Here is a 26,946-nt window from a genome sequence, read left to right as displayed (position 1 = left end):
TGAATTAACACAATGTAATGAGTAAACATTAACTTAATTCACTGAGGAAATTGGTTTACTTAATATCTAGAGGAAACATGACTTACGAACATTCAGTGATTCAGTAATTAACGATGAAAATACATATGTATCAACACTGTAGATAAACATAACCATTACAATTAACAAAACTTCCCGTCATAATGGCTGTTGTGTGCTGGTCAACAACAGGGTACGACGGCGGTACGTCGGTGTGTGATAATGTGTTTGTTAGTCCTCTACAGTCATTGCGATGAGTTTGTAGTAGCTTATGTACTCACATTTCTACGAACCACATAAAGCAACGCAAACAACACCTTTCCCTGGTGAACCTCGGTCTGTCGGAAGTGGAGAGGCGGCAGGGCAGGACTTGGTGGTGTGTTGGTGTGTTGCTGTGTTGGTGTGCTGGTGTGCTAGCGTGCCCCGCCGCCCTTGCACATTGACTTGTACATCCCGACCATTTTCTGACGCACCTGTAAACAAAACAAAATAAGTAAATAAATAGAAAAAATAAATAAATAAAAAGTACAATAATAATAATAATAATAATAATAATAATAATAATAATAATAATAATAATAATAATAATAATAACAATAATAATAATAATAATAATAATAATAATAATAATAATAATAATAATAATAATAATAATAATAAAAATAATTAATTAATTAATCAATTAATTAATAACAAGATAAGGACTATTCAACATATTCAAAAAAAAAAAAGTGGGAATGACTAATGAGGATACAGTGAGGAATAGAAAGCATGAATCGATCAAGTTTCTTTTACAAATTAATCACTGTCTTATTAAATATTTGTAATCTCTTTTGCCATCAATTATCTTCGCTTAATTGTAAGTCCCTCTTCCTCCTCCTCCTCCTCCTCCTCCTTCTCCTTCTCCTCCTTCTCCTCCTCCTCTTCCTCCTCCTCCTCCTCCTCCTCCTCCTCCTCCCCGGCCCACCTTCTGATTATTGAAGCAGTGGAGGAAGAGCACCGCCACGCCCGTCACACTGTTCAGGATGGTGAAGATACCGTACAGCGGGAGGTTCTGCTCGTACTCTGAGAACATCCCCACCAGCATGTGGCAGAACACCAGGGGCATCACCACCAGGTTAGTGCGTTGCGAGAACTTGGCGCTCGTCCTCTGGCTCTTGTCGACACCTGAGGGACGAAGGGAAGGGAAATAAATAAATAAATAAATAAATAAGATAAAAAGGATATATTTTATTTTGTTTTTATATCTATTTTATTTATTATTTATTTATTTTTGGTGGGGGATTGCTAAAGGGTTAGATTAAGTTTTGCTATTTTTGGTCATCCATGTACTTTCTTTCAGTTTTTTTGTATTCCTTTACTTTTAATTCCTTTTAAGTACGTACATAACTTTCCTTTCCTTCTTTTTAGCCATTCACAAGCCCCTTTTCTTTCTAAACATATCCTGCCTTATTTTTCCAGCTCAGAACGTCTCATTCTTCACCTCTACATGCTACATCCTTTCGTTTAGTCACCAATCATACCTTTGAGAGGCTTGTAGTCAGCCGACCCTGCAGCCTCGATAAGAGTGAAGGTAAGCACCACCAGCGCCACAATGGGGATGAGCTGGGCATAGAAGAGCGGGGTGTCGATCTGAAGCCAGCAGCTGAGGAGGAATAGGTTAAAGTAAGGAGCATATTCCAAGACACTCCTGCACTGCACCTCCACTACTTTGAAAAGGCTCTAGTTAAAGTGACACTGATTTTTAAGAATGTTTTTACGTTTTTAATGACAGATTAGCAAAGTTTCTACATTATGAATAGGAGAAATAATCTTGGAAAATAGTAGTGATGAGAGAGCAAAGCGTTTCTAAATACATGGCTTTCCCTGGAACAAGCTTAAACACTGAAACACATCAACAGCCAACTCCGCCTCCTGCTCTTCATTCCCTGTTCTCCCTCCTTGAAAACACACCAAGAACATCATAACGTCATTCCTCCTGTTCTCCATCCCCTGCTATCCCTACCTCTAACCCTCAAAACACAAAACGCATCCTTAAAAAAACATCAACAGTCAACTCCCTGATACCTTCTTCCTCCTGCTCCTTCTCTCCTCTCCTTCCCTCAAAGCACAACACCAAGAACCCACCATAACAAGAGGCACTAATTGGTACCCTTCCTCCTCCAAAACACAGCACCAAGAACCCCCCCATAAAATAACAACTACTCAATGGTACTCTCCCTCTTCTAAGACACAACTGAAAGGCGCTCAAAACAAGAGTTACTCACTGGTACTCGCCGCCGTAGTTTTCATACTCAAAACAAATGGAGAAGAGCAGGATGATCGTAGCCAAGCCCCAGCCCACCAGCGTGTTCTGCACCCTGGAACACATGCCGTCCTGCTTCACCACGTAAGCCACGTAGCCGTACATGTGCAGCGCCTCCAGGAACATGAACATGAAACACGCCGTGAAGAAGAAGTGGATGAAGATGGAGATCACTCGGCACATATCCTGAGAGGTGGAGGTTGATTGGGTAAGTAATGAAAATAAGAAATAACGGGTTTAAGCTTGATAGAATTCGATTTGAAAAAGAGATAGAAAGGAGTTAGTTCTCAAGTAATGTGGTAGATGAATGGAATAGACTTAGTAATCAGGTTGTTGGTGTTGAACCATGAAGGAGCTTTAAAAGAAGATTAGACAGATTTATGGAGGAAAGGAGGGGGGAGAAGGTGAAGGTATATCAAGAATTACAAAGGAAGACAAACAGCAACGGACAATGAGGCCTTTACTAAGCTGTTTATGTAACTAATATGCACCAACTACTAATAAGACAGGTAGAGGAAATGGAAGAGAAGGTAAAGGAAAGCAAAAGGAAAAAAAAAAAAAGAGAAAGCAGAGTCAAGCAGAAAGAAGAAAAATAAGGTGTGCTAATCATCACCCCTTACTAAGAAAATAAATAAATAAACAAATAAAAGATTATAACAAGCACCACAGACGAAAAAAGTGGATAAAGACAACCACCTATAGCCAGCAACTTACAGACTGACAAAAGAAAGCTGAAAGGACGGAAAAGAGAGACGAAGGACCAAGCTCACCGGGGTTTCAGTGAAGGACGGCGGGAACATGAGCATAGCGTGGGCCAAAACGAGCGCTATCTCCATGTTCATCTGAATTACTCGGTCTGGCGTGAATATGCGCAACACGAGGAAGATGATGAGGCAGATGGTGACGCAGATGATGAGGATGGTGGAGGCTGTCTTGGAGATCACCGTCGCCACCACCTTCTGCTCCGCTGGCAGCGTGGGGATGGGGCGAGGCGTCGGGGAGGGCGGCGGTGGACCTGAGAATGTGTGGTGAGTGGAGATTCAGTGGAGAGGTAAGTGGTGTGTGGTGCACGGCAGGGAACGTATCTCCTCGGGGGCGTCAGTGTCAGGAAGTTGTTACATTATTGATAAGAATATGTCTCTCTCTCTCTCTCTCTCTCTCTCTCTCTCTCTCTCGGACGTTTCGTACAGTATTTCACAGTATTTCCCCTTATCTCACTAGTGTTATTGATAAAATAATCTCTCTCGAGTAAGGACGTAGCATTGAATAATAATACCACCCACACCATTCACCCATCCACACACACACACACATACACACACACACACACACACACCTACATACTCAACAAGCCACACACACACACCTACATACTCAACAAGCCACACACACACACACACACATACACTTTTCTTACTACTGACTAACGACTAACTGACTAACGCTTTACTGCTAATGTTATCATCCAGTGACTGGGTGGAGGCAGAACACTCACGGATGCACTTGTCCTTGGCGTCGTTCATGATGAAGCCCATGGTGCACACACACGACGCCTTCGGCTTCTGCTCCGTCGATTCGTCCCGACATATGCCGTATTCCGGACACGTCATGTTTTCGCACGGGCCTGTAATATGAGACCGATAGCTAATGGCGCACACCAGAGGAATTCATTCATAAACCAATTAAACAAAACTAAAACAAAGAAAAAATTTGCATAAAGGACAGTACTTTCTTATGTAGTAAGGGATCTCTTTCCAACGAAATATTCAAAGGAGTGACTGATGCAGACTTTGAAACACTTACTGGGACATATGGTCTTGTTCCAGGTGTTGCAGTACATTGTCTCCTCGCGGTACTGGTCATTCTCGCACGCTTGAGTCCCGTTACACACAGAATACCGCATCTGCTTGCCCTCGCCGCAGTAGTTGGAACAGTTGCTCCACTCACTCCACTGGTTATCTGAGGGAACACAAGAGTCAGTGTTCTGCCGCTATTCCTTTCACGACTTAAACTCTCCGTCACTGAGTAATCCTCACAGTAAGATTTTTAACTGATTCCGCCAATGGATGACTCCACAGAAAAAAAAAAAAAACTCTTCCTTCTGTCAATAATGCATATCAGATATCTGATAATTTATAGTACTTTAATTTTGTAATTGGTAATTTAATTTTACAAGTAATTTTGGGATCAATATCTTTCATACTTTCCTACACTCTTAACAAAATCATCAGTATTATCGCACATGGGATCGGCAAACGGAAGGACGACTCTGGACAGCGAAGGGAAGTAATGATATCTTAGGGTATCTCACTCGGATAAAATCATTGGATACAGCCAAACACGGCCAACAGATGGTGCTGACATGGCCGCCACGTACCCCAGCAACTGAAAGTGTTGCAGCTGAGGAATTTGAACTCCACATCCCCTAGAGTATTGTTTTCCATGGTGCACGGCCTCCCATTCCCCTGCGGTACCGGCTTGGTGCAGGACCTGACCTTCAACAGCCGTCCCGTGCCGCACTTTTCAGTACATTCGGAACTCAGCACTGACCAGTCACTCCATCCGCCGTCTTGGTCTGGAAGGAAATACACAGGGAATTAGTTTACTTAAAATTTATCCCACCTCTGAAGTTCAACGTCTCCTTTTATCAGGTTTTTGCTACATTCTAAAAAATTTTCGACTACGTATTGTGTGCCGGGGCGCCTCACTCACCTTGGGCATTAGGATTGAGGTAGGGCAGCGCCAGGAGCAGCACCAGCCATGGCAGCAGCACGCGGCACACGCCCTTCATTATTTCTGTGGGAATACTTCACTGCGTCACCTAGATACATTGCACACGACTCGGAGGCAAAACAGTTCAGTAGTAGTAGTAGTAGTAGTAGTAGTAGTAGTAGAAGTAGAAGTAGTAGTAGTAGTTGTTGTTGTTGTTGTTGTTGTTGTTGTTGTTGTTGTTGTTGTTGTTGTTGTTGTTGTTGTTGTTGTTGTTGTTGTTGTTGTTGTTGTTGTTCTTCTTCTTCTTCTTCTTCTTCTTTTTGTATTTTAAGTAGTATGCGTAGTAATAGCAGTGGTAGGAGTAGGAGTATAATGATAATAATAATAATAATAATAATAATAATAATAATAATAATAATAATAATAATAATAATAACAATAATGCGTAATAATACCAATGAAAATAATTGACAACAATAACAACAAAAGCAGCAAAAAGACAGACGATAGCAGCAACACCAGAAATAATGTGTGTGTGTGTGTGTGTGTGTGTGTGTGTGTGTGTGTGTGTGTTCTGTTGGAAGCGCAACCTTTGAGTTCATTAGCACAATTAAACTCAAAGGATGAACCAAGCTTTTGTTTTATAGATCACGGTGTGGTGGGTGATCAGCCGCTAAGGTTAGTTGCTCACACCGGGGAAACATTCAATGCGCAAAACAAATCCTTCAGGTGTAAGAAACTTTTTTTTTTTTTTTTAACTCGTAAGTAATTTTCTAGTCTCTAATCGCTAGATGGATGTTTATCAGTATTCCTCTCCTTACATGTTAATTTCTTTCCTTATCGTGTTGTTTATACCCAGTTATTTTCTGTGTGTTTACCAGAGTGTAAAGACTTGACAATAAGGAAAATAACCTGTCGGAAAATAACGAGGTTAAAGTCGACAGAGGTGCCTAACTAATTTAACACACACACACACACACACACACACACACACACATCTCATGTTCAAATATGTCAAGCAAAAACCAAGAAACACAATAAGCAATGAAGGAAACAGAAAACGTAATGATAGAACGGAACGAAAAAAATAAAGAAAACTGAAAGGTAGACAAAAAGAAAAAAGTATATAAAACGTAATTGTTTGCCTTTCCACTTTGTTGAGATCGTAAATATTGCACCATGTCACTATAACCCAGGTAACACAGCACAACCGCGTGAAAAATGTGCTGTTAAATACGTGGGATTCATTGTAGACATCAAGATTTTACTCATAGTGCATACAGGTGTGATCTAAGGATAATTCATGACTCTGCTCTTTTAAGGAAAAAATATATAGAGGTACACTACAGTAACAAGTCAGAAAAAAATCTTCTGAAGGTAAGTAGTTCATTCAGGAGGAGAGAGGTGGTGGTCAATTGGTACTGATATTGTTGGTGACGAGGTCAGCTGGTTATCACGTCTTCTCAGCCACTGACCAGCTGGATCTCAGTTCATTTGGGCATTACATCATTTGGAACCTAATAAATTTAAGACCAAAGACAATTGGTAGTCATGGTATTTTGGTTACAATCTCTCTCTCTCTCTCTCTCTCTCTCTCTCTCTCTCTCTCTCTCTCTCTCTCTCTCTCTCTCTCTCTCTCTCTCTCTCTCTCTCTCTCTCTCTCTCTCTCTCTCTCTCTCTCAATGATTCCTTTCCATCGTGTCTCTCAGTCGCCTTGGGTCTTAACGAAGGTCTAAGTTAGTATGAGGCCAAAAAGAGCGTGAGGATGATCAGATGACCTCATTAGTACATACTCGTAGCAGTACCACATGATCTGCACCCGAGTGAGAGAGCTGGCGGAGGGAAGGGAGAGGGAGGAGGGACGGGGAGGGCAGTGTGAGAGGCGGCTGTCGTGCGTGTCCCTCATGGGTCATTTATTGAGCACTTGACTGTTTGGTGTGTGTTGCTGAGGAACCAATTGTGGCCCGCCATCACCATGCAAACACACACACACACACTCTCACACACACACACACACACACACACACACACATATATATATATATATAACTTACACACACGATTGACAAAGGGCATAAACTGAATTTCGTCATCCATACCAATAAAAGAAAATGCATGGACTCTGAAAACGAAAAATACAGTGTGAATTTATAACTCATTTTTCACAAAGAAACCTAACAATGAGACCGATGATTACTTGAGCGAATGAGAGGGAAGGTTACTGTTCATAAGCTTTATAATCCACAGTAAAAGTTGTGTGGTTGTTCTTATATGGATATTACTTTAAGAGCATTTCTTTACAGATCATTTTAAAAACCTAAAAATACAAAAGAATGGAAATCGGCTCTTTTTCACTCCATCATATTCTCAATTTAACATGACCTCACACGGAATTATCAACTTGCTGTTTGGCTAGCCATCTTCACCCAACACCACTGTTGATCTTCTGGATTGTTAATGCACCGCGCAAACACATTACAGGGCAGAACTCCTGTCACCTGAACGCTTCCTCTGATAACCGCGTGTGCTTCAAGGAACGATGGGGAACAAGGGCACAGGAGTGACTGACTCACCGTTGGCCGTGAAGAGGGAGCTACATGGTCTGCTGGTGGCCCCGTCGAGGCTGGTGGTGAAATGAGTCTTGCCTCTCACACGTCATGGCTCCCTCACCCCCCACCATTCATAAGCCTCCCCACGAAACCCCCTCCATGCATATAACATCCGCTTCTCTTTTCTTAGCTTTCCACTAGGAGGAATTCCGAAGTGTATTTACTTTGTTAAACTCAATACACAACACTTTTCCGAGTTAAATTTCCGAGAGCAGCTCAGAGGAAGCGTCTGGAAGTGGTTGCCAGGAAGGCGTGTTTACAAGGCGTGCTGTTGGTTGGTGCGACAACAGAGACGCTGCCGCCAGTGAGACAGAAAAACACGCTTTCCTCCCCATGACAACATACGTACATTGATCCCCAAGGAGCTTACCACTGAATGCTTAATTGTGACAGGGAGCAAACGGGAAATTTGTGCGGTTGGGCTTTCTTGCCTTGAGATTTTCTTATCTTCCGGCGATGCAGCATTGACTCCACTTATTGCGTGAGAAGCAACACTCGTCACCACAACTCATTACGTCTGCACCTCCAGTTTGAGGGTGAGGACGGCCAGGACGGAGAGTGATGAGTGGGAGGCTTGACAAGGTTCAGATTTATGATGTTTTACCAATCCATCTCTCCACCCTGCTTGCGTTCTCTAGTGACTGCCGTATTGTTGTTAATAATAATAATAATGATAATAATTATTATTATTATTACTACTACTATTATTATTATAGTCATTACTACTACTACTACTACTACTATTACTCTATTACTACCACTACTACTGCTTTTTGCTACGTTTATAAAGTAGGACTACTCGTAACAGAACTGCATTTCAATAGTCTTTCATCTATATCTCGCCCTCACATACGAGTAAGGCTCTAGAATGTTCAATAACACACTTTCCTACTGTTTCCATTGAACACTACGTACTTTCCCGGACTTCTCACCGCTATGAACATATGAACATGTTCCTTTACTGAAGAGGCGTGACCAAGGAAAGTAAGTGTAGCGTTATTTACTACTTCGGACACTCAACACTATGGACATTCTCCCTTACTGAAGAGGTGTGACTAGAGAGGTAAGGCCAGTGTTACTTACACTATGGGATGGCTCAGTACTAAACATTTTTCCTTACTGAAGCAACGACCAGGGAGGGGCAAATGAAGCTTCGTGGCCCGTCACTCATTACGTCATGAACACAATCCCTTCTCATGAGAGGGCGCCTCGGACCTGTGCCTGACGCCTGCTGGGGTGTGGGCGCCAATATGACCTTTTAGCAGCGCCTTTGGTCAATTAATGAATCAATCCACTTCGGTGTCTAATTGCCTTTCTGTCACCAGTTATGAATGTGTGTGTGTACGTAAGTTGTTAAGGCAGAGGCAGGCAATCAGGAGTTAATTATCGTGTCAAAGGTAATTTCATATTTTTTAGTAGTTAGATTGTCAAGAGTGTTATTATTCGTGCTGACGTAACTATATACCTCGGAAAGGGAATCAGTCTATTTTGTCATGAGACATCTGTATACAACAATGACAATAATAACAACACAAAAAACAGCAATGACGATGATGATGATGATGATGATGATGATGATGATGATGATGGTGATGATGACGATAGCAATAAGAATAAGAATAATGAAAGTGAAGCATTAGCTATAAACAAGACAAAATTGCAGGGCAGACACAATCGGAAAAATGACGTAACGAGTGCATTGTATTATATGAAAAGTTAGTTCATTAGGAATATCAAGTGCCGCTAAACCGTCCGTTAGGCTTGCGTGAGTCAGACATCTTCTATTTATTTTTTGTCTAATCAAAGTAAATTAGTGAGAAGGAGTTTCAATAGGTGAGTGAATGAAGATTAATCGGGCTCTCAACTCGCAATATTGAATAATTAATTGTCGACGCCTCTGTTGAAGAAATGTACAACTTATAGGAACTGAACACACACACACACACACACACACACACACACACACACAAATTTGAACTAAGCTTGTGAACAAATTCCAAACAAGCAACACAATCCAGAGAAGTGACCCACTAAAAATATAATACAATATTGTGGCTCTTAACAAGATTACAGAGATTAACAGCACGACACAGCCACACACCTCTGTTGCCTGCGTTCCAGCATTCCCTCCTGTTTTCCCTGGGAACTTTGAGGGGCTGACGTGGAGGTGCTTTTTCCTTTTCTTTTATTACTTACTGAAAGGGAGAAAGGGATTTCCAGCTTTATCCGCTGCCTTTGTGTGATGTAACCTAATCTTTTCATGTGAATGGTTGTGGAAGTACTCTTTATATATATATATATATATATATATATATATATATATATATATATATATATATATATATATATATATATATATATATATATATACATATATCAACTTTATCTGTTTTGTTTTTTTATTATCATTATTTCATCTATAGAGAATCAACTACCATTTTTACATATTATACAGAGACTGTCACGTATAGGCTCATTGGCTTCTTCCTGTTTCCATAATTTCTTTATTCAGTGTGTTAATCAAAAGTTAGAAGAAAAAATATGGAAATCCAAAGAAACATTCACTTTGAGTTGGAACGGTGGAAAGGTTTGCACGCATCACATGTTTCGTTAAGAGAGACACCATTTCGAAATACTTCAGTAATTTTTTGTTCGAAAGATAGATAAAGTTTTCAAAGAGATCGTCAGTCTAGAGAAGAATTGGATCTCTTGGAATGTGAGGCTGCTACTCCTGGTGAATTACGTCACCTACTTAGAACGCGCTGCTTCAGAAAAAGTTTTGTATGTAAAGGAGCCAGGCGAGAGCAATGCGATGATAAACATTCAAGTCTTTACAATAACAACACGCATGCACACGTAAGATATGTTAATAGGTTTTAAGGCCAAGTATGTTTATTTTGCTGTTTTGCATTATATTTACGAGTCTGTTTTTCGCTAGGCGGTAAAGCCAAACACTGAGAGAGCCGATAAGGAGTGGCTATGAAATAAACTAGGGTTTTTGTGGGTGTTTGAGTGTGATTACATTGAGTTTGTAATGGTTAGGTGTGTGTTTTTTTTTAATGTGTTTGTCGAAAAGCATGTGATTTTACAGTTTTTTAGTGTTCTTTAAAAAAAAAAAATAGAGTGTTTTTGAGAGTTGGTCTAAATGTGTGTGTGTGTGTGTGTGTGTGTGTGTGTGTGTGTGTGTGTGTGTACTTCACACACACACACACACACACACACACACACACACACACACACACACACACACACACACACACACACACACACAACAATAAATAATCCAACTTCACACATGAGGCATTGTACCAAATGCTTTATTAAAAATAAATAAATAGATAAAATAAATAAATAAATAAATAAATAAATAAATAAATAAATAAATAAAATCTCCTCTAAAATTTGGCAACATTTAAACACACATCTCAATACCCAAAACAATGCCTACTATCATTCCTCCACTGTTCACCAGTTCACCCAGAATGAACATAAAAACCTTAGCAATTCAAAAACACTTGAAAAACACACCAAGCACCTAAAAATACACCTTTATAAATTCCCTTACACCATCTTATAAGTTTAACATCCTAAAAATACCAAAATGAACCCCAAAACTCAAAATCAAACAGAAAGACCCTTGCAAACACTAAAAACACCAATAAATATCCTAAAACACACCTAAACACACCTAAAAACACTCATAGAATGTCCTCAAACACATCCAAACACCCCAAAACACAATGAACACACTCTGCCCTATTCAAAACATCCCCAAACATGGTTACCCATTAATAAAACACTCAAATGCACACTGAAACACACCCAAACACTCAAAACACCATTGTATCCCCAAAATCACTTAAAACACTGCCAAAAACGCATACAAGATCAGAGAGAGAGAGAAAGAGAGAGAGAGATACAAAATATATACATATATACATATGCAAAATAGTTGAGTTATGGTACAGATAAAAAAAAAAAATTTCACTTCCTGAAAAAAAAAAAATAATAAGACATGTAGAAAACACACTTTTTCCATTGATATATAGAAATGAAGGCACATAGAAAAGTAACTTTTTTGATAGATGTGTAATTTTTTTCAAAATTTGTAACGCACGTCCGGACCTGTACAAAAAATTGGAAAAAATTTTCTAATACAAATTTTTTATCTAAGCTTACACATGATTACATTATGAAATTCAGAATAGGAATATACATATAAAATAAATTTATCAATGGAAAAACGTCTGTTTTCAGCGTGTTTAATTTTTTTTTTTAAATTGAAAAATTATTTTTATTTGTACAGTACTCCAAAGAACTCAAACGACTATTTTACACATATATAATGGTTCCTTTTTAAGTAACCAACGTCTCAGAATTGTTTTGTAAAAATTCTTTAAATTGAAATTTTTTCCAAAATTTGTAACGCAGGTCCGGACCTGTACAAAAAATTGGAAAAATTTTCTGATAAAAAATTTTTATCTCAGTTTACACATGATTACATTACGGAATGCAGAATAGAAATATACATATAAAAAATATATATCAACTGAAAAAAGTGTGTTTTCTACATCTTTTAATTTTTTCAAAAATTAAAAAATTATTTTTATTAGTACCGTACACCAAAGAACTCAAACGACTATTTTACATATGTATAACGGTTCTTTCTTAAGTAACCAACATATCAGAATTGTTATGTTAAAATTCTTGAAATTGAATTTTTTTTCAAAATTTGTAAACGCAGGTCCGTACCTGTACAAAAAATTGGAAAAAATTTTTGATACAAATTTTTTATCTAAGCTTACACGTAATTACATTATGAAATTCAGAATTGGAATATATATATAAAATATATTTGTTAATAGAAAAACGTCTGTTTTTAACGTTTAATTTTTTTTTTAATTGAAAAATTATTTTTATTTCTACTGTACTCCATAGAACTCAATAGACTATTTTACACATATATAACGGTTACTTTTTAAGTAACCAACGTCTCAGAATTGTTTTGTAAAAATTCTTTAAATTGAAATTTTTTCCAAAATTTGTAACGCAGGTCCGGACCTGTAAAAAAAAATTGGAAAAATTTTCTGATAAAAATTTTTATCTCAGTTTACACATGATTACATTATGGAATGCAGAATAGAAATATACATATAAAAAATATATATACACTGAAAAACGTGTGTTTTCTATATCTTTTAATTTTTTTTTAAATTAAAAAATCATTTTTATTAGTACCGTACACCAAAGAACTCAAACGACTATTTTACATATGTATAACGGTTCTTTCTTAAGTAACCAACATAACAGAATTGTTATGTAAAAATTCTTTAAATTGAATATTTTTTCAAAATTTGTAACACAGGTACGGACCTGTACAAAAAATTGGAAAAAATTTTCTGATACTAATTTTTTATCTAAGCTTACACGTTATTACATTATGAAATTCAGAATAGGAATATACATATAAAATATATTTATCAATTGAAAAACGTCTGTTTTCAGCGTGTTTAATTTTTTTTTTAAATTGAAAAATTATTTTTATTTGTACAGTACTCCAAAGAACTCAAACGACTATTTTACACATATATAATGGTTCCTTTTTAAGTAACCAACGTCTCAGAATTGTTTTGTAAAAATTCTTTAAATTGAAATTTTTTCCAAAATTTGTAACGCAGGTCCGGACCTGTACAAAAAATTGGAAAAATTTTCTGATAAAAATTTTTTATCTCAGTTTACACATGATTACATTACGGAATGCAAAATAGAAATATACATATAAAAAATATATATCAACTGAAAAACGTGTGTTTTCTACATCTTTTAATTTTTTCAAAAATTAAAAAAAAATTTTTATTAGTACCGTACACCAAAGAACTCAAACGACTATTTTACATATGTATAATGGTTCTTTCTTAAGTAACCAACATAACAGAATTGTTATGTAAAAATTCTTTAAATTGAATTTTTTTTTTCAAAATTTGTAACGCAGGTCCGGACCTGTACAAAAAATTGGAAAAAATTTTCTGATACAAATTTTTTATCTAAGCTTACACGTGATTACATTATGAAATTGAAAATAGGAATATACATATAAAATATATTTATCAATAGAAAAACGTCTGTTTTTAAAGTGTTTAATTTTTTTTTTTATTGAAAAATTATTTTTATTTGTACTGTACTCCAAAGAACTCAATCGACTATTTTACACATATATAACGGTTACTTTTTAAGTAACCAACGTCTCAGAATTGTTTTGTAAAAATTCTTTAAATTGAAATTTTTTCCAAAATTTGTAACGCAGGTCCGGACCTGTACAAAAAATTGGAAAAATTTTCTAATAAAAATTTTTTATCTCAGTTTACACATGATTACATTATGGAATGCAGAATAGAAATATCCATATAAAAAATATATATCAACTGAAAAACGTGTTTTCTACATCTTTTAATTTTTACAAAAATTAAAACATCATTTTTATTAGTACCGTACACCAAAGAGCTCAAACGACTATTTTACATATGTATAACGGTTCTTTCTTAAGTAACCAACATATCAGAATTGTTATGTTAAAATTCTTGAAATTGAATTTTTTTTCAAAATTTGTAAACGCAGGTCCGTACCTGTACAAAAAATTGGAAAAAATTTTCTGATACAAATTTTTTATCTAAGCTTACACGTAATTACATTATGAAATTCAGAATTGGAATATATATATAAAATATATTTGTTAATAGAAAAACGTCTGTTTTTAACGTTTAATTTTTTTTTTTAATTGAAAAATTATTTTTATTTGTACTGTACTCCATAGAACTCAATAGACTATTTTACACATATATAACGGTTACTTTTTAAGTAACCAACGTCTCAGAATTGTTTTGTAAAAATTCTTTAAATTGAAATTTTTTCCAAAATTTGTAACGCAGGTCCGGACCTGTACAAAAAATTGGAAAAATTTTCTGATAAAAATTTTTATCTCAGTTTACACATGATTACATTATGGAATGCAGAATAGAAATATACATATAAAAAATATATATACACTGAAAAACGTGTGTTTTCTATATCTTTTAATTTTTTTTCAAATTAAAAAATCATTTTTATTAGTACCGTACACCAAAGAACTCAAACGACTATTTTACATATGTATAACGGTTCTTTCTTAAGTAACCAACATAACAGAATTGTTATGTAAAAATTCTTTAAATTGAATATTTTTTCAAAATTTGTAACACAGGTACGGACCTGTACAAAAAATTGGAAAAAATTTTCTGATACTAATTTTTTATCTAAGCTTACACGTTATTACATTATGAAATTCAGAATAGGAATATACATATAAAATATATTTATCAATTGAAAAACGTCTGTTTTCAGCATGTTTAATTTTTTTTTTAAATTGAAAAATTATTTTTATTTGTACAGTACTCCAAAGAACTCAAACGACTATTTTACACATATATAATTGTTCCTTTTTAAGTAACCAACGTCTCAGAATTGTTTTGTAAAAATTCTTTAAATTGAAATTTTTTCCAAAATTTGTAACGCAGGTCCGGACCTGTACAAAAAATTGGAAAAATTTTCTGATAAAAAATTTTTATCTCAGTTTACACATGATTACATTACGGAATGCAGAATAGAAATATACATATAAAAAATATATATCAACTGAAAAACGTTTGTTTTCTACATCTTTTAATTTTTTCAAAAATTAAAAAATAATTTTTATTAGTACCGTACACCAAAGAACTCAAACGACTATTTTACATATGTATAACGGTTCTTTCTTAAGTAACCAACATAACAGAATTGTTATGTAAAAATTCTTTAAATTGAATTTTTTTTTTCAAAATTTGTAACGCAGGTCCGGACCTGTACAAAAAATTGGAAAAAATTTTCTGATACAAATTTTTTATCTAAGCTTACACGTGATTACATTATGAAATTGAAAATAGGAATATACATATAAAATATATTTATCAATAGAAAAACGTCTGTTTTTAAAGTGTTTAATTTTTTTTTTTATTGAAAAATTATTTTTATTTGTACTGTACTCCAAAGAACTCAATCGACTATTTTACACATATATAACGGTTACTTTTTAAGTAACCAACGTCTCAGAATTGTTTTGTAAAAATTCTTTAAATTGAAATTTTTTCCAAAATTTGTAACGCAGGTCCGGACCTGTACAAAAAATTGGAAAAATTTTCTAATAAAAATTTTTTATCTCAGTTTACACATGATTACATTATGGAATGCAGAATAGAAATATCCATATAAAAAATATATATCAACTGAAAAACGTGTGTTTTCTACATCTTTTAATTTTTACAAAAATTAAAACATCATTTTTATTAGTACCGTACACCAAAGAGCTCAAACGACTATTTTACATATGTATAACGGTTCTTTCTTAAGTAACCAACATATCAGAATTGTTATGTTAAAATTCTTGAAATTGAATTTTTTTTCAAAATTTGTAAACGCAGGTCCGTACCTGTACAAAAAATTGGAAAAAATTTTCTGATACAAATTTTTTATCTAAGCTTACACGTAATTACATTATGAAATTCAGAATTGGAATATATATATATAAAATATATTTGTTAATAGAAAAACGTCTGTTTTTAACGTTTAATTTTTTTTTTAAATTGAAAAATTATTTTTATTTGTACTGTACTCCATAGAACTCAATAGACTATTTTACACATATATAACGGTTACTTTTTAAGTAACCAACGTCTCAGAATTGTTTTGTAAAAATTCTTTAAATTGAAATTTTTTCCAAAATTTGTAACGCAGGTCCGGACCTGGTGAATATTTTTCTTATGTATTTTATGATTTAATCATTTATAAACTTAAATGAAAAATTTTTATCAAAAAATTTTTCAATTTGTTTTACAGGTCTGTTAAAACCTGTTAAAAATTTTCCAAAAAATTAGAATTTAAAGAACTTTTACATAACAAATGTGATATCTTCTTTACTTAAAAAGAACTGTTATACCAATGCAAAATAGTCGTCTGAGTTCTTTGGAGTACAGTACGGAGAAAATAATTTTTTCACTTTCTGCAAAAAATTTACACATAGAAAATACACTTTTTCGATTAATGTATACATATTATATGGATATTCTTCTTATGCATTTCATGGCAGGGGTGTCCTTGATGGCAGTATCAAACTGGATATTGAAAGAATGTAGAGAACAACTGGCTGATAAAATTCAGTCTAGTGGTGACATCATTATCACAGGGAAGAGTACTGAAAGACTGAGAGAGCAAATATTACACCAATGTTCAAAGAAGATAATAAGGAAAACCCACAAAATTATAGACCAGTGTTTTTGACTAGTGTTGTAGGAAAACTATGGGAAAGAACAATAAAGGAAAGATGGATGGAACACTTGGAAAGAGATAAAGTTTTGGTATATTGTCAATTTGGGTTTAGGAGGGGAAGATTATGCTCCATGAACTTATTGTCCTTTTATTCAAGAGTAATCAATATTGTGCAGGAGAGAGACGGATGGGTGGATGATGTCTACTTAGACTTGAAGAAAGTGTTTGACAAAGTACCACACCAAAAATTGGTATGGAAGATAAAAAATTATTGAAAATTTAGAGGAAGACTGCTGGAGTGGATGGAGAATTATCTGGATTCTTGGCTGAAAGTAACTACTGGTGTCCCAAAGGGATCAGTGCTGGGATCAATAATGTTTGTGATATATGTGAATGACATAAATGAAGAAATAGACAGTTATATGAACTTGTTTGCAGATGATGCTAAGCTGATGAGAAGGGTAGAAAATGTAAATGACTATATGGTATTGCAAGATGATTTAAATAAGATAAACAGATGGAGTAAATCTTGGCAAATGGAATTCAATTGAAGCAAATGTAAAGTAATGGAGTTTGGTAAGAGTAAGAAAAGAATACAATATCATTATGAGATGGATGGTGTGAAGTTACATAAATCAAAAGAGGAAATGGATTTGGGAGTAACAGTTACTGAAAATTTGACTCCAGACAGACACATTGATAAAATTACTGGAGAGATGATGAATTTGTTAAAAAGAATAAGAATGGCATTCTCATATTTAGATGAAGGAATGATAAAAAAAAGTTGTTGATTTCCATGATAAGACATATGACATATATGACTGCTACATATTGGAATATGTAGCAGTGTTGTGGTCTCCTCATAAAGAGGAATATTATAAAACTAGAAAGTACAAAAAGCAGTCACTAAGATGGTTCTGGAGTTGAGTAAGTTGACCTATGAAGAGAGATTAAGAATGTTGGAAATTCCTACCCTTGAAAATGGGAGAGAGAGAGGGGATTTAATAAATATCTATAGAATGATAAATGGTGTGAAAAATGTGGACAAAGAATGTTTTATAACTTTAGACACACATAGTACAAGGGGACACAGTAAGAAGTTGAAAAAAGTTAACTATAGAAGAGACATCAAAAGTATAGTTTTTCTTATAGAAGTGTGAACAAATGGAATGAACTTAGTGAAGATATTGTCAGTGCCATAACTGTCCATGCTTTTGAGACTAAACTGGACAGATATAGAGACGGGATACTATGAGATTACTCCCCTCCCGTAAACCACAACTAGGTAAATACAACTAGGTAAATACACACACACACACACACACACACTGTGTAATGTAGTGGTTAGCACACTCGGCTCACAGCCAAGAAGGCCCAAGTTCGAATCCCAGGCATGGCAAGGCAAATGGATGAGACTTAATGTGTAGCCACTGTTCACCTAGCAGCAAGTAGATAGGAGATGTAACCTGAGGGGTTGTGACCTTGCTGTCCCAGTGTGTGGTGTGTACTCGTAAATGGTATCAGTCCTACCCATAGATCAGTCACTATGAGCTCTGAGCTCTTACTGTAGGAGGCAGTAAGCACCTGCCAAAATGATAATTCCTCCCAGTGAGCTCTAAAGCACTGGATCAAGGGTTGCTGTGAACTTAACGTTAAATCCAGTTGTGACCTCACTGAATGTTTCCCTTTGTGTCTAACAACGCAAGGGGGCAGTCACCATCTGCCCTCTAAGGAGAACTCTCTTCCTCCACACGAAACTACAAGCACCTAATAACACACACCCTTCACTCAAAATTTAAAAATTCATGGCAACTCCTACAACAGCCTTGGAGTCCCCATCTGGGGAGAGGACCACAAATGTCCCCAGGTCGGACTGCTCTTCTGATGATGACCCTAAGTGTCTTGACACACCCCTCAACTTTTTCTTCATTAACTTCTGCAACATTCGTGGTCTAAGATCTAATTTTCAATATATAGAACACCACTTCTCCTCTTCTAAGCCTCATCTTCTTTTCCTCACTGAAACTCAGGTGTCTGAGACAACTGACAGTAGCCCCTTTTCTGTTCCCTCCTGCTTTCTCTATCCTCATTTTCAATTCAAAGCTGGATGTTGCATTTATGTGCGCAACATCTTAACCTGCTCTCATGCCCACGTTCTTGAATCTTCCAAGTTTTCCACCATCTGACTACAACTACAGTCACTCTCAAACTAGATTTATCTGTGCTGTATACCTCTCTCCTAACTCCTCTGACTATAAGAAATTCTATGACTACTTAACTTCTAAAGTGGAGCACATTCTGACTCTCTTTCCTATTGCAGAGATCTCCATTCTTGGAGACTTCAATGTTCACCACCAGCTTTGGCTTTCCTCTCCCTTCACTGACCATCCTGGTGAACTAGCCTTCAACATTGCTATCCTCCACGACCTAGAGCAATTGGTGCAACATCCTACTCGTATTCCTGACTGTCTTGGAGATATGCCCAACATTCTTGACCTTTTAATGACCTCTAATCCTTCTGCTTATGCTGTCACCCTCTCTTCTCCATTGGACTCCTCTGACCACAATCTCATATCTGTATCTTGTCCTATTGCTCCAATCCCTCGTCAGGATTCCCCTAAGTGGAGGTGCCTCTGGCATTTTGCCTCTGCTAGTTTGGGGGGACCTGAGGAGGTATTTTGCTGATTTTCCTTGGAATGACTACTGCTTCCATATCAGAGACCTGTCTTTGTGTGCTGAGCGCATAACAGAGGTGATAGTGTCTGGCAAGGAGGCATACATTCCTCTTTTTCTCAACCTAAACCTTCCAAACCTTGCTTTAACACAAGCTTGTTCTCATGCTATACATGATGGAGAGGTGGCCCACAAAAGGTACTTAAGCCTTCCATTGCCAGAAACTCATGCACTTTATATTTCTGCCCAGAACCATGCCAAATCTGTTCTCCAACTAGCTAAAAACTCCTTCTTTAACAGTGTCAAAATCTTTCAAGATCTAACTCCCCTCGTGACTTCTGGCATCTAGCCAAAAATATCTCCAATAACTTTGCTTCTTCTTCTTTCCCTCTTTTATTTCAACCAGATGGCACCACTGCTATCACATCTATTTCTAAAGCTGAACTCTTTGCTCAAACCTTTGCTAAAAGCTCTATCTTGGATGATTCTGGGTTTGTTCCTCCCTCTCCTCCACCCTCTGACTACTTCATGCTACCTATTAAAATTCTTTGTAATGATGTTTTCCATGCCCTTGCTGGCCTAAACCCTCGGAAGGCTTATGGACCTGATGGGGTCCCTCCTATTGTTCTCTGAAACTGTGCCTCTGTGTTTGCACCTTGCCTAGTCAAACTCTTTCAGCTCTGTCTGTCAACATCTACCTTTCCTTCTCTGGAACTCCCTGTCTGCTTCTGTATTTTTTCCTTCCTCTTTCAACCTCTATATTGCAGGAGTTAGCCAGTATTCTCAGTCATTCATCCCTTTCTCTGGTAAACTCTGGAACTCCCTGCCTGCTTCTGTATTACCACCTTCCTCTGGCCACCTCTTTTTCAAACATCACTGAATTATTTACAGCCATTGAATATTATAACAGATAATGGTACCTATACAAATATGAAGTTATGAAAATTCTGGATGAGTATATTAATCCCCCAACACTATTCCTCTTCTGCACCTTATGTATTGAACTGATGTGATGTGTACCTCACTGATAATGTATTACTGTCATTGTCTTCTCCAGCAGAGTAAAGATGAGACTCAACTGGGACACTGCAGCTCACAGACTCTTTGATCCAGCCTGGCAGATGGTTTATACATTGCCCAGTGTGAGGAGGAAGGGGAATGACAGTGGGAAATCCATACTGCAAGACATCAGTTGAAGGATGAACAGGTGAACTTGATGTTTAAGTGCCTCAGTTGCTTATACACTGAACATCCTCAGACCTTCCTTTATTTATAATCTGAGCTGGAAACTTCACCCTAGCTAAAACAGCTTCAAAACTTTAAAAAAAATAAAAATAAATAAATAAATATATTAACTAAACCAATTTTACCTGATTCATATTGTCTTGTACCATTATTTTTTTAGTGTGTAGTATCCCTAAGTAATACTGAACAGTGTTTAGTGACATATAAGTAGGGGCTGCTAGCTGACCCCATCCCATGTTCTGGTAGGGACTTGTAGGTTTCAGTGTGTGCTAGGAAGCCTGATGTCATGCTTGCCCTGCACTGGGGCTTTGCTCTCGTCTCTGTGCCAGAAATAGAGGCTAATAATGTGAGGATCTTTAGCTCTCATTGTTTATTGGTTGGCTTAGGAGGTATTAAACATTAATACTTATTGAAGGTGAAGGGTGTCCACTAAGACTAATTCCACTGAAAAGAGTAACCACCTTAGACCGTGTGCTTATTTGTGGAAGCAATTTATACCGTCTTATAGTTTGCATTGTTATAGCTGGTAGGACACCACCTCCAATTAAACTCTTAATACATAACCTTAGTCTTGTCTTTAAATTGTATGTATTTTCTAAGCAGAGTGGTATTAGAGGATGTCTACAATTGATGGAGACAAAATAGGTAGGAGGAGATGGAGTCCTTTCTGCTGAAGCCATCTTCCTTACGGGCAAGATTCCCAGAGAGAGAGAGAGAGAGAGAGAGAGAGAGAGAGAGAGAGAGAGAGAGAGAGAGAGAGAGAGAGAGAGAGAGAGAGAGAGAGAGAGAGAGAGAGAGAGAGAGAGAGAGAGAGAGAGAGAGAGAGAGATTGTAGTGTTATCCAGCAATAATGGTCACTTAATATTGCAGTGGTAAACCTAGAAATGCAATAGGCTGTGCTGTAATGGTAAAGATTTTGAATGCTAGTAAAGCTAAATGGAGAACTGCAGGTATCTGAGGGAATGTTTTTTATTATCTTTTGACAGTTTTGGTACCACACTTCTCAGCAAAACTGGTCTGTAATTTTGTGTGTGTGTGTGTGTGTGTGTGTTAGCCTATGTGGGGTTGCTGGCATGGTATACGTATATGGTATACGTATATGTAGATAAATAGATTATTTTTATTATCATTATCATTATTATTATTGCTAAAAGTGTGAATGATGTGTGTGTGGTGCTTGTCTAGGCCATCCTAGGTGTAATTATCAGCATGGTATAGAGAGAGAGATGTATGGTGTCTTTGATGTCAGGAAATAGTACTATATTTATATTGTTTTGATCAAGTATAGGTTCTGTAGCTACAGAAGGTTCTTCAGAATGTATCACAAAGAACTCCTATTTGCTTGCAGGATTGATGCAGGAGAGTGAAGGACTTCCTGCTGCCTTGATGCAAGAAAGCTTAGGCCATCACCTCACTCCTGCCTTGACGTCTGATTCGTGTTGCAGCCCAGCCCACCAATCCCTTCAAGCTTGGGGAGCTGGGAGGGACCAGCAGGTGATCAGTGCAGGAGTGGAGAGCAACGGACAGGCAGGAGTTGAAGCCATGCTGAAGGAGAGATGGAGTGGATGGTGAACCCTATGGAATCTTGGGTCTTCTCATCATAAATGGAGTAGAGGGCAAATCCTGGTACTGGTCAACATTGCGGAGTCTCGGCAGAATTGGGTCTTCTATCGTCACGGATGGAGTGGAGGATGAACCCTGAAGCTGGTCAACTGCCCTCAAGTGAAGTGTCATGACTGAATTGGGCCATCCTAGTTAAAGAGGACCCAGCTCTCTTCAGCTCTGTCAACCTTGTGTCTTCATGTACAAGTGGAGTCCTGATAGAAGTGGAGAAGTGGGTAGCCTTTGGTGAATGTTGCAGAACCAGAGCTACATGTCAGCCCAGCACTGCGTGAGAGGTGGTCTAAAGGTGTTGCTGTCCTAAGGCTGGGAACACCTCTCAACTCCAGCATCCAGCAGCCTTTTCCTGCCTTTTCTCCATGGAAAGATGTGTACAAACTTCCGAAGTTGCTTGTCATATTGAAAGAATAAAAATTTCAATGTAATGTGCCTTACAATTGTTAAGCTCAGTAAAAAAAATAAATAAATAAATATAAATAAATAAATAAAAAATAATGGTGAGTTGACGTGGTTGGTTTCAATTCCCCCAGCAGTGAAGGAAGAACAGCCCTGAAAATAAGTTTAAGCTGCCATTTGCACATAGAGGTCCCGTCCCTCCCCGAGGCAGGGGAGGGTCAGGGTATCTACACAATTTTGATCCTCCCTGACTAAAGGGTGTAGGAGAATTAAATAAAAAATAAAGGAAGAGAGAGATGAAGGAAGAATAGGAGGTGGAAGATGGAAAATGAAGATGGAAACAGTGAGATGGAGAAGAAAGAGGAACAGAAAAGTGGAAGATGAAAAAAAAAAGATCAAAGAATAAATAAGGAGGAAAAAACAAATAAAAGTGAAGCGGAGGAAAGAAAATAGAACAGAAATACAAGAAAAGATGGATAAAGATAGAATAACAAAGAATCAATTACACACACACACACACACACACACAACCCATTAACCTCCTTCCACCATCACCACTACCACCACCAATGCATCATTTCACACCCACACACCACCCCTCACCCTGGAAGAGATGGAAGTCGTGTGCTTTCTTAAATATGTTGCATGAAATGCCACTAACATTCTTAATAGTCTGTTTTCTTTGATGTTGAGTCCCAGTAATTGTAATAATAATAATAATAATTGTAATAATAATGATCTACTTTCATTGGTGTTGTTTTCCAATAACTGTACCTGTAAGCATTCCTCACTCTCCCTTGTCAAATAGTGTTTATACTGACAAGAAGACTATCATGTCCACATATGGTGATGCAATAGTAATTCATCAATAAAACAAAAAATAATTGATGATGCATGAAATATAAAAAATACCTAGGATGTTTTGCAGCAGTCACCTGGATTTGCTGTCCATGTCCTGTGGCATCATCCAGCAGCAACTTGGCAACATTGGCAAAAAACATGAAAATTATATGAGATTATGGTCTATATAATTCTCTATTGCATGGTCTATATAATTATCTTTGACAGGTGTATATAATTGTGTCACAGGAGGTTGATATAATTCCTTTTATAAACATTCCGACTAGTGATACAGACTGTAGTTAGTATTATTGCAACTGTTTCCCTAACCACCATCTATCTCTGTAAAATATAGTAATAGAAAATATATAAGTAATTTTTAAAGTCTTTTTAATCAAGTGTCTGCAGTTATTTCACTAATTAAGATGAATATTGCACAAGATCCAACTTTCTCTCGTCTCTGTTGTCACTCATTCAGTCAACTTGGCCAATCCAGCTCAGTCTGAAGGCTTGGTCCTCACTTAACCTAACCTAACCCAGATTAACTGAAAACTAACCAAAACTGATCTGACCTAACTTAATCTAATCTAACCAAAATTAATTGAAAACTAATAAAAATTAATTTATTCTCACCTGAACTAACTTTACTGAACTGAACCTGATGACAGTTGACCTGACCTAACTAAGCCGACCTCAAACTAAACTAACCTAACCAATATTAGCTTAAACTAACATAAACTATCCTAATCAAACCAAACCTAAGCATGTATATCTAACAAATAAATAAATAAAAAGTATATATTTATATGCAACAGGATTCCATACCTAATCTAACCAAAAATTACACCAGATAGAAAAAAAACACCATTGAAAAAAGTAACACAAATAAATAAGTAAATAAATAAAGAAAGAAAGAAAGAAAATAAAGGATAATATTCCCCAACAAATGGAATAAGAGGTACAAAATTACACTGAACCATACACAGTGTTACAGGGGTGTGTGAAGTACTATGGTGCACGGTACACTAACATACCATTCTACTGTACCATCAGCACTGTAGGGTACAGTGATATGGTACAGTGACATAAATCTTGCAAATTCATTCACTGCCCTCGGAAATCATTTGTGGATTCTTGGAGCTGCACAGTTTGATGTCAAGGTGCAGTGATGCATGGTGCAGTGGGTTATGGTGCAGGTAAACAAGTCCTGTCTGCATCATTTGCACCAGAGGGCACAGTGCTATGGTACTGCAGTACTTAAATATTAAGCAAATAAAAAAATTTCTCTCAGAAACTTGGTATTTTTCACAGGAGAGAACATTAGGTTTACTTTTTGTGGTACAGCGTCAAGGTGCAGTGACATGGTACAGTGGCTTATGGTGCAGGTAGACAAGCCCATTCTGCACCATCAGCACCATAGGGCACAGTGATTGCAAATTACGAAAAAGTGCAGATTCATACATCTCCCAGAACCTAGCCAAGCATTCATATAGTTTTCTCATGACATGTATAAATCTGCAGCAACAGGGACACATGAAAGATATGTACATGTATTTTCTATGTATGGGTGTTGTATGAACATGTCATTCCCTTTATGTATGGAGAAATGTGGGAAAAAACAAAAAAGTGAAAGGAATGTCTTGAGACAAGGTGGGCATGATTAACTTGCATTTTTTCACTAATGGTAAATCTATACATGTACATTGACAGAGAGTAGATGTATGGGTGTATAATCTATATATGGACATGCTATGGAAGTATGGGTAGGAGAGGATGAAGAGAAACTAGCAAAAATGTCAAGAATGAGAGGGCCGATTGAGGAGTGGGCGGAGAGAAGACAAGCAAACCAGACTATTATAACTATTATATCTCATGACATGTTTGGACTATTAAACTAACACGTGGATGGTACATGCATATATGTATGAAATCTATATAGATGGCGTATGGATATATAAGTAAGCATAGGAGAGCAGAAATGAACAAAAATGTGTAATATTCATAGCGCTGTCTGGGGTCCGAGAGAGAGGGAAGCGATGCAGGAACAGGAAAAGACTATTATAAAGTATCGTATCTCACCACAGGCTTGGACTGTCGGGCTGAGACGTGAATAGTAAATGTATAAATCTACCTGTGGGCATAATATGGGCGTGCGAATGGGCGTGAGTGAGAGAGAAACAAGAAAAAAAAAAACTGGTACCGATTTTTTGGGGGCGAGGACAGGGGATGGGAGGGTAGAAGCACCATATTTCTCACATTTCTACATGCACAGGGACTCTGGGTAGTTGCATGAGTGTATAATCTATGTATGGAAGCAGTATGGGTATATAAATACGCGTAGGAAGGAAGAGGCAAACAAAAATGATAACGCCAAGGAGGATGTTTGGGGTTACATGTTAGAGAGGCGGTTGACGTGACCAGACTAACAGACTCTATCTCAGTAACAGCTTGAACTATCGGGCTGACACGTGCATGGTAGATGTACGGGTGTATAAACTATCTATGCACGCAGTATGGTGATGTAAACGCATGAAAGAAGAAAACTGAAAAAAAGGTTAAGGCTGATTGACTTGGTGAGAGGCCGCGAGAAGAGGCGGCGGACGTGACAAAATGTGCCTATCATATCTCACTACTAGCTTGAACTATCAGGCTGATACGTGCAGGCTGGGCAGGTGAAGCTATTACCTTCGCAATCTGGAATGCATCGGCCTGTAGCGTCTCCATAAGTTGTATTTCCTCCACCTCCTGTTTGTTACTGGCCTGCATAGAGGACCTCAGTCGCTGAGTTTCACCTGACCTGGAACCAAGAGGATGCATTAGTTACTCAGTTCCTCTTAAAGTTTTCTAGCTAATAATCAATATCTTTGTTACTGAAATATTTAAATAGCGTGGCATTCCGTATGACATGGCTCTGAATTCAATGACTAGCAGAGTGCATACTGAACTCCAGTACTTACCCTCTCACCACGCTGGCTCTTGCTAGACTACTGCCTTGCTGGCGACTGGGCTCCTGGTTGGTCCTCCCCCCAATCCCTAATCTCCCTTACGATCCTCACTCCATCCTTGACGTCAGCTAACAAGCCGACGGTCGTTTACCTGTTGTATTAATCCTTCAGTAGATTATAAAGTTGACACATTGCCGGAGAGACCTTGGCGTGGTGATGCTTGACTCACGCACACCTGCACGTGCACACC

General features: G+C 37.0%; 1 protein-coding gene across 7 annotated transcripts; it reads right to left on the bottom strand.

Annotated features, from left to right (window-relative positions):
- Window positions 1-26,938, bottom strand: LOC135103013 (adhesion G-protein coupled receptor D1-like). Of its 7 annotated transcripts, none has more exons than XM_064008855.1 (12): window positions 26,709-26,938; window positions 26,437-26,548; window positions 23,824-23,888; window positions 5,036-5,119; window positions 4,701-4,898; window positions 4,127-4,282; window positions 3,819-3,947; window positions 3,094-3,338; window positions 2,286-2,509; window positions 1,542-1,663; window positions 986-1,185; window positions 1-491 (listed from the first exon to the last, which is right to left on the bottom strand). In XM_064008855.1, the coding sequence occupies exons 4-12, from the start codon at window positions 5,112-5,114 to the stop codon at window positions 432-434; spliced, it is 1,413 nt and encodes a 470-aa protein (XP_063864925.1). In that variant the 5' UTR covers window positions 5,115-5,119; window positions 23,824-23,888; window positions 26,437-26,548; window positions 26,709-26,938; the 3' UTR covers window positions 1-431. The 7 variants fall into 7 exon arrangements, with proteins under 7 accessions (XP_063864925.1, XP_063864926.1, XP_063864927.1 ...); XM_064008856.1 differs by having other exon boundaries at window positions 23,847-23,888; XM_064008857.1 differs by lacking the exon at window positions 23,824-23,888 and adding an exon at window positions 9,746-9,839.
- Window positions 26,939-26,946: the final 8 nt, after the last annotated feature.

Source organism: Scylla paramamosain, chromosome 8 (genome assembly GCF_035594125.1).
Source record: "Scylla paramamosain isolate STU-SP2022 chromosome 8, ASM3559412v1, whole genome shotgun sequence".
NCBI lineage: Eukaryota > Metazoa > Arthropoda > Malacostraca > Decapoda > Portunidae > Scylla > Scylla paramamosain.
The sequence above is the reverse complement of the archived record's forward strand: the minus strand, read 5'-3'. Positions and strand labels throughout refer to the sequence as shown.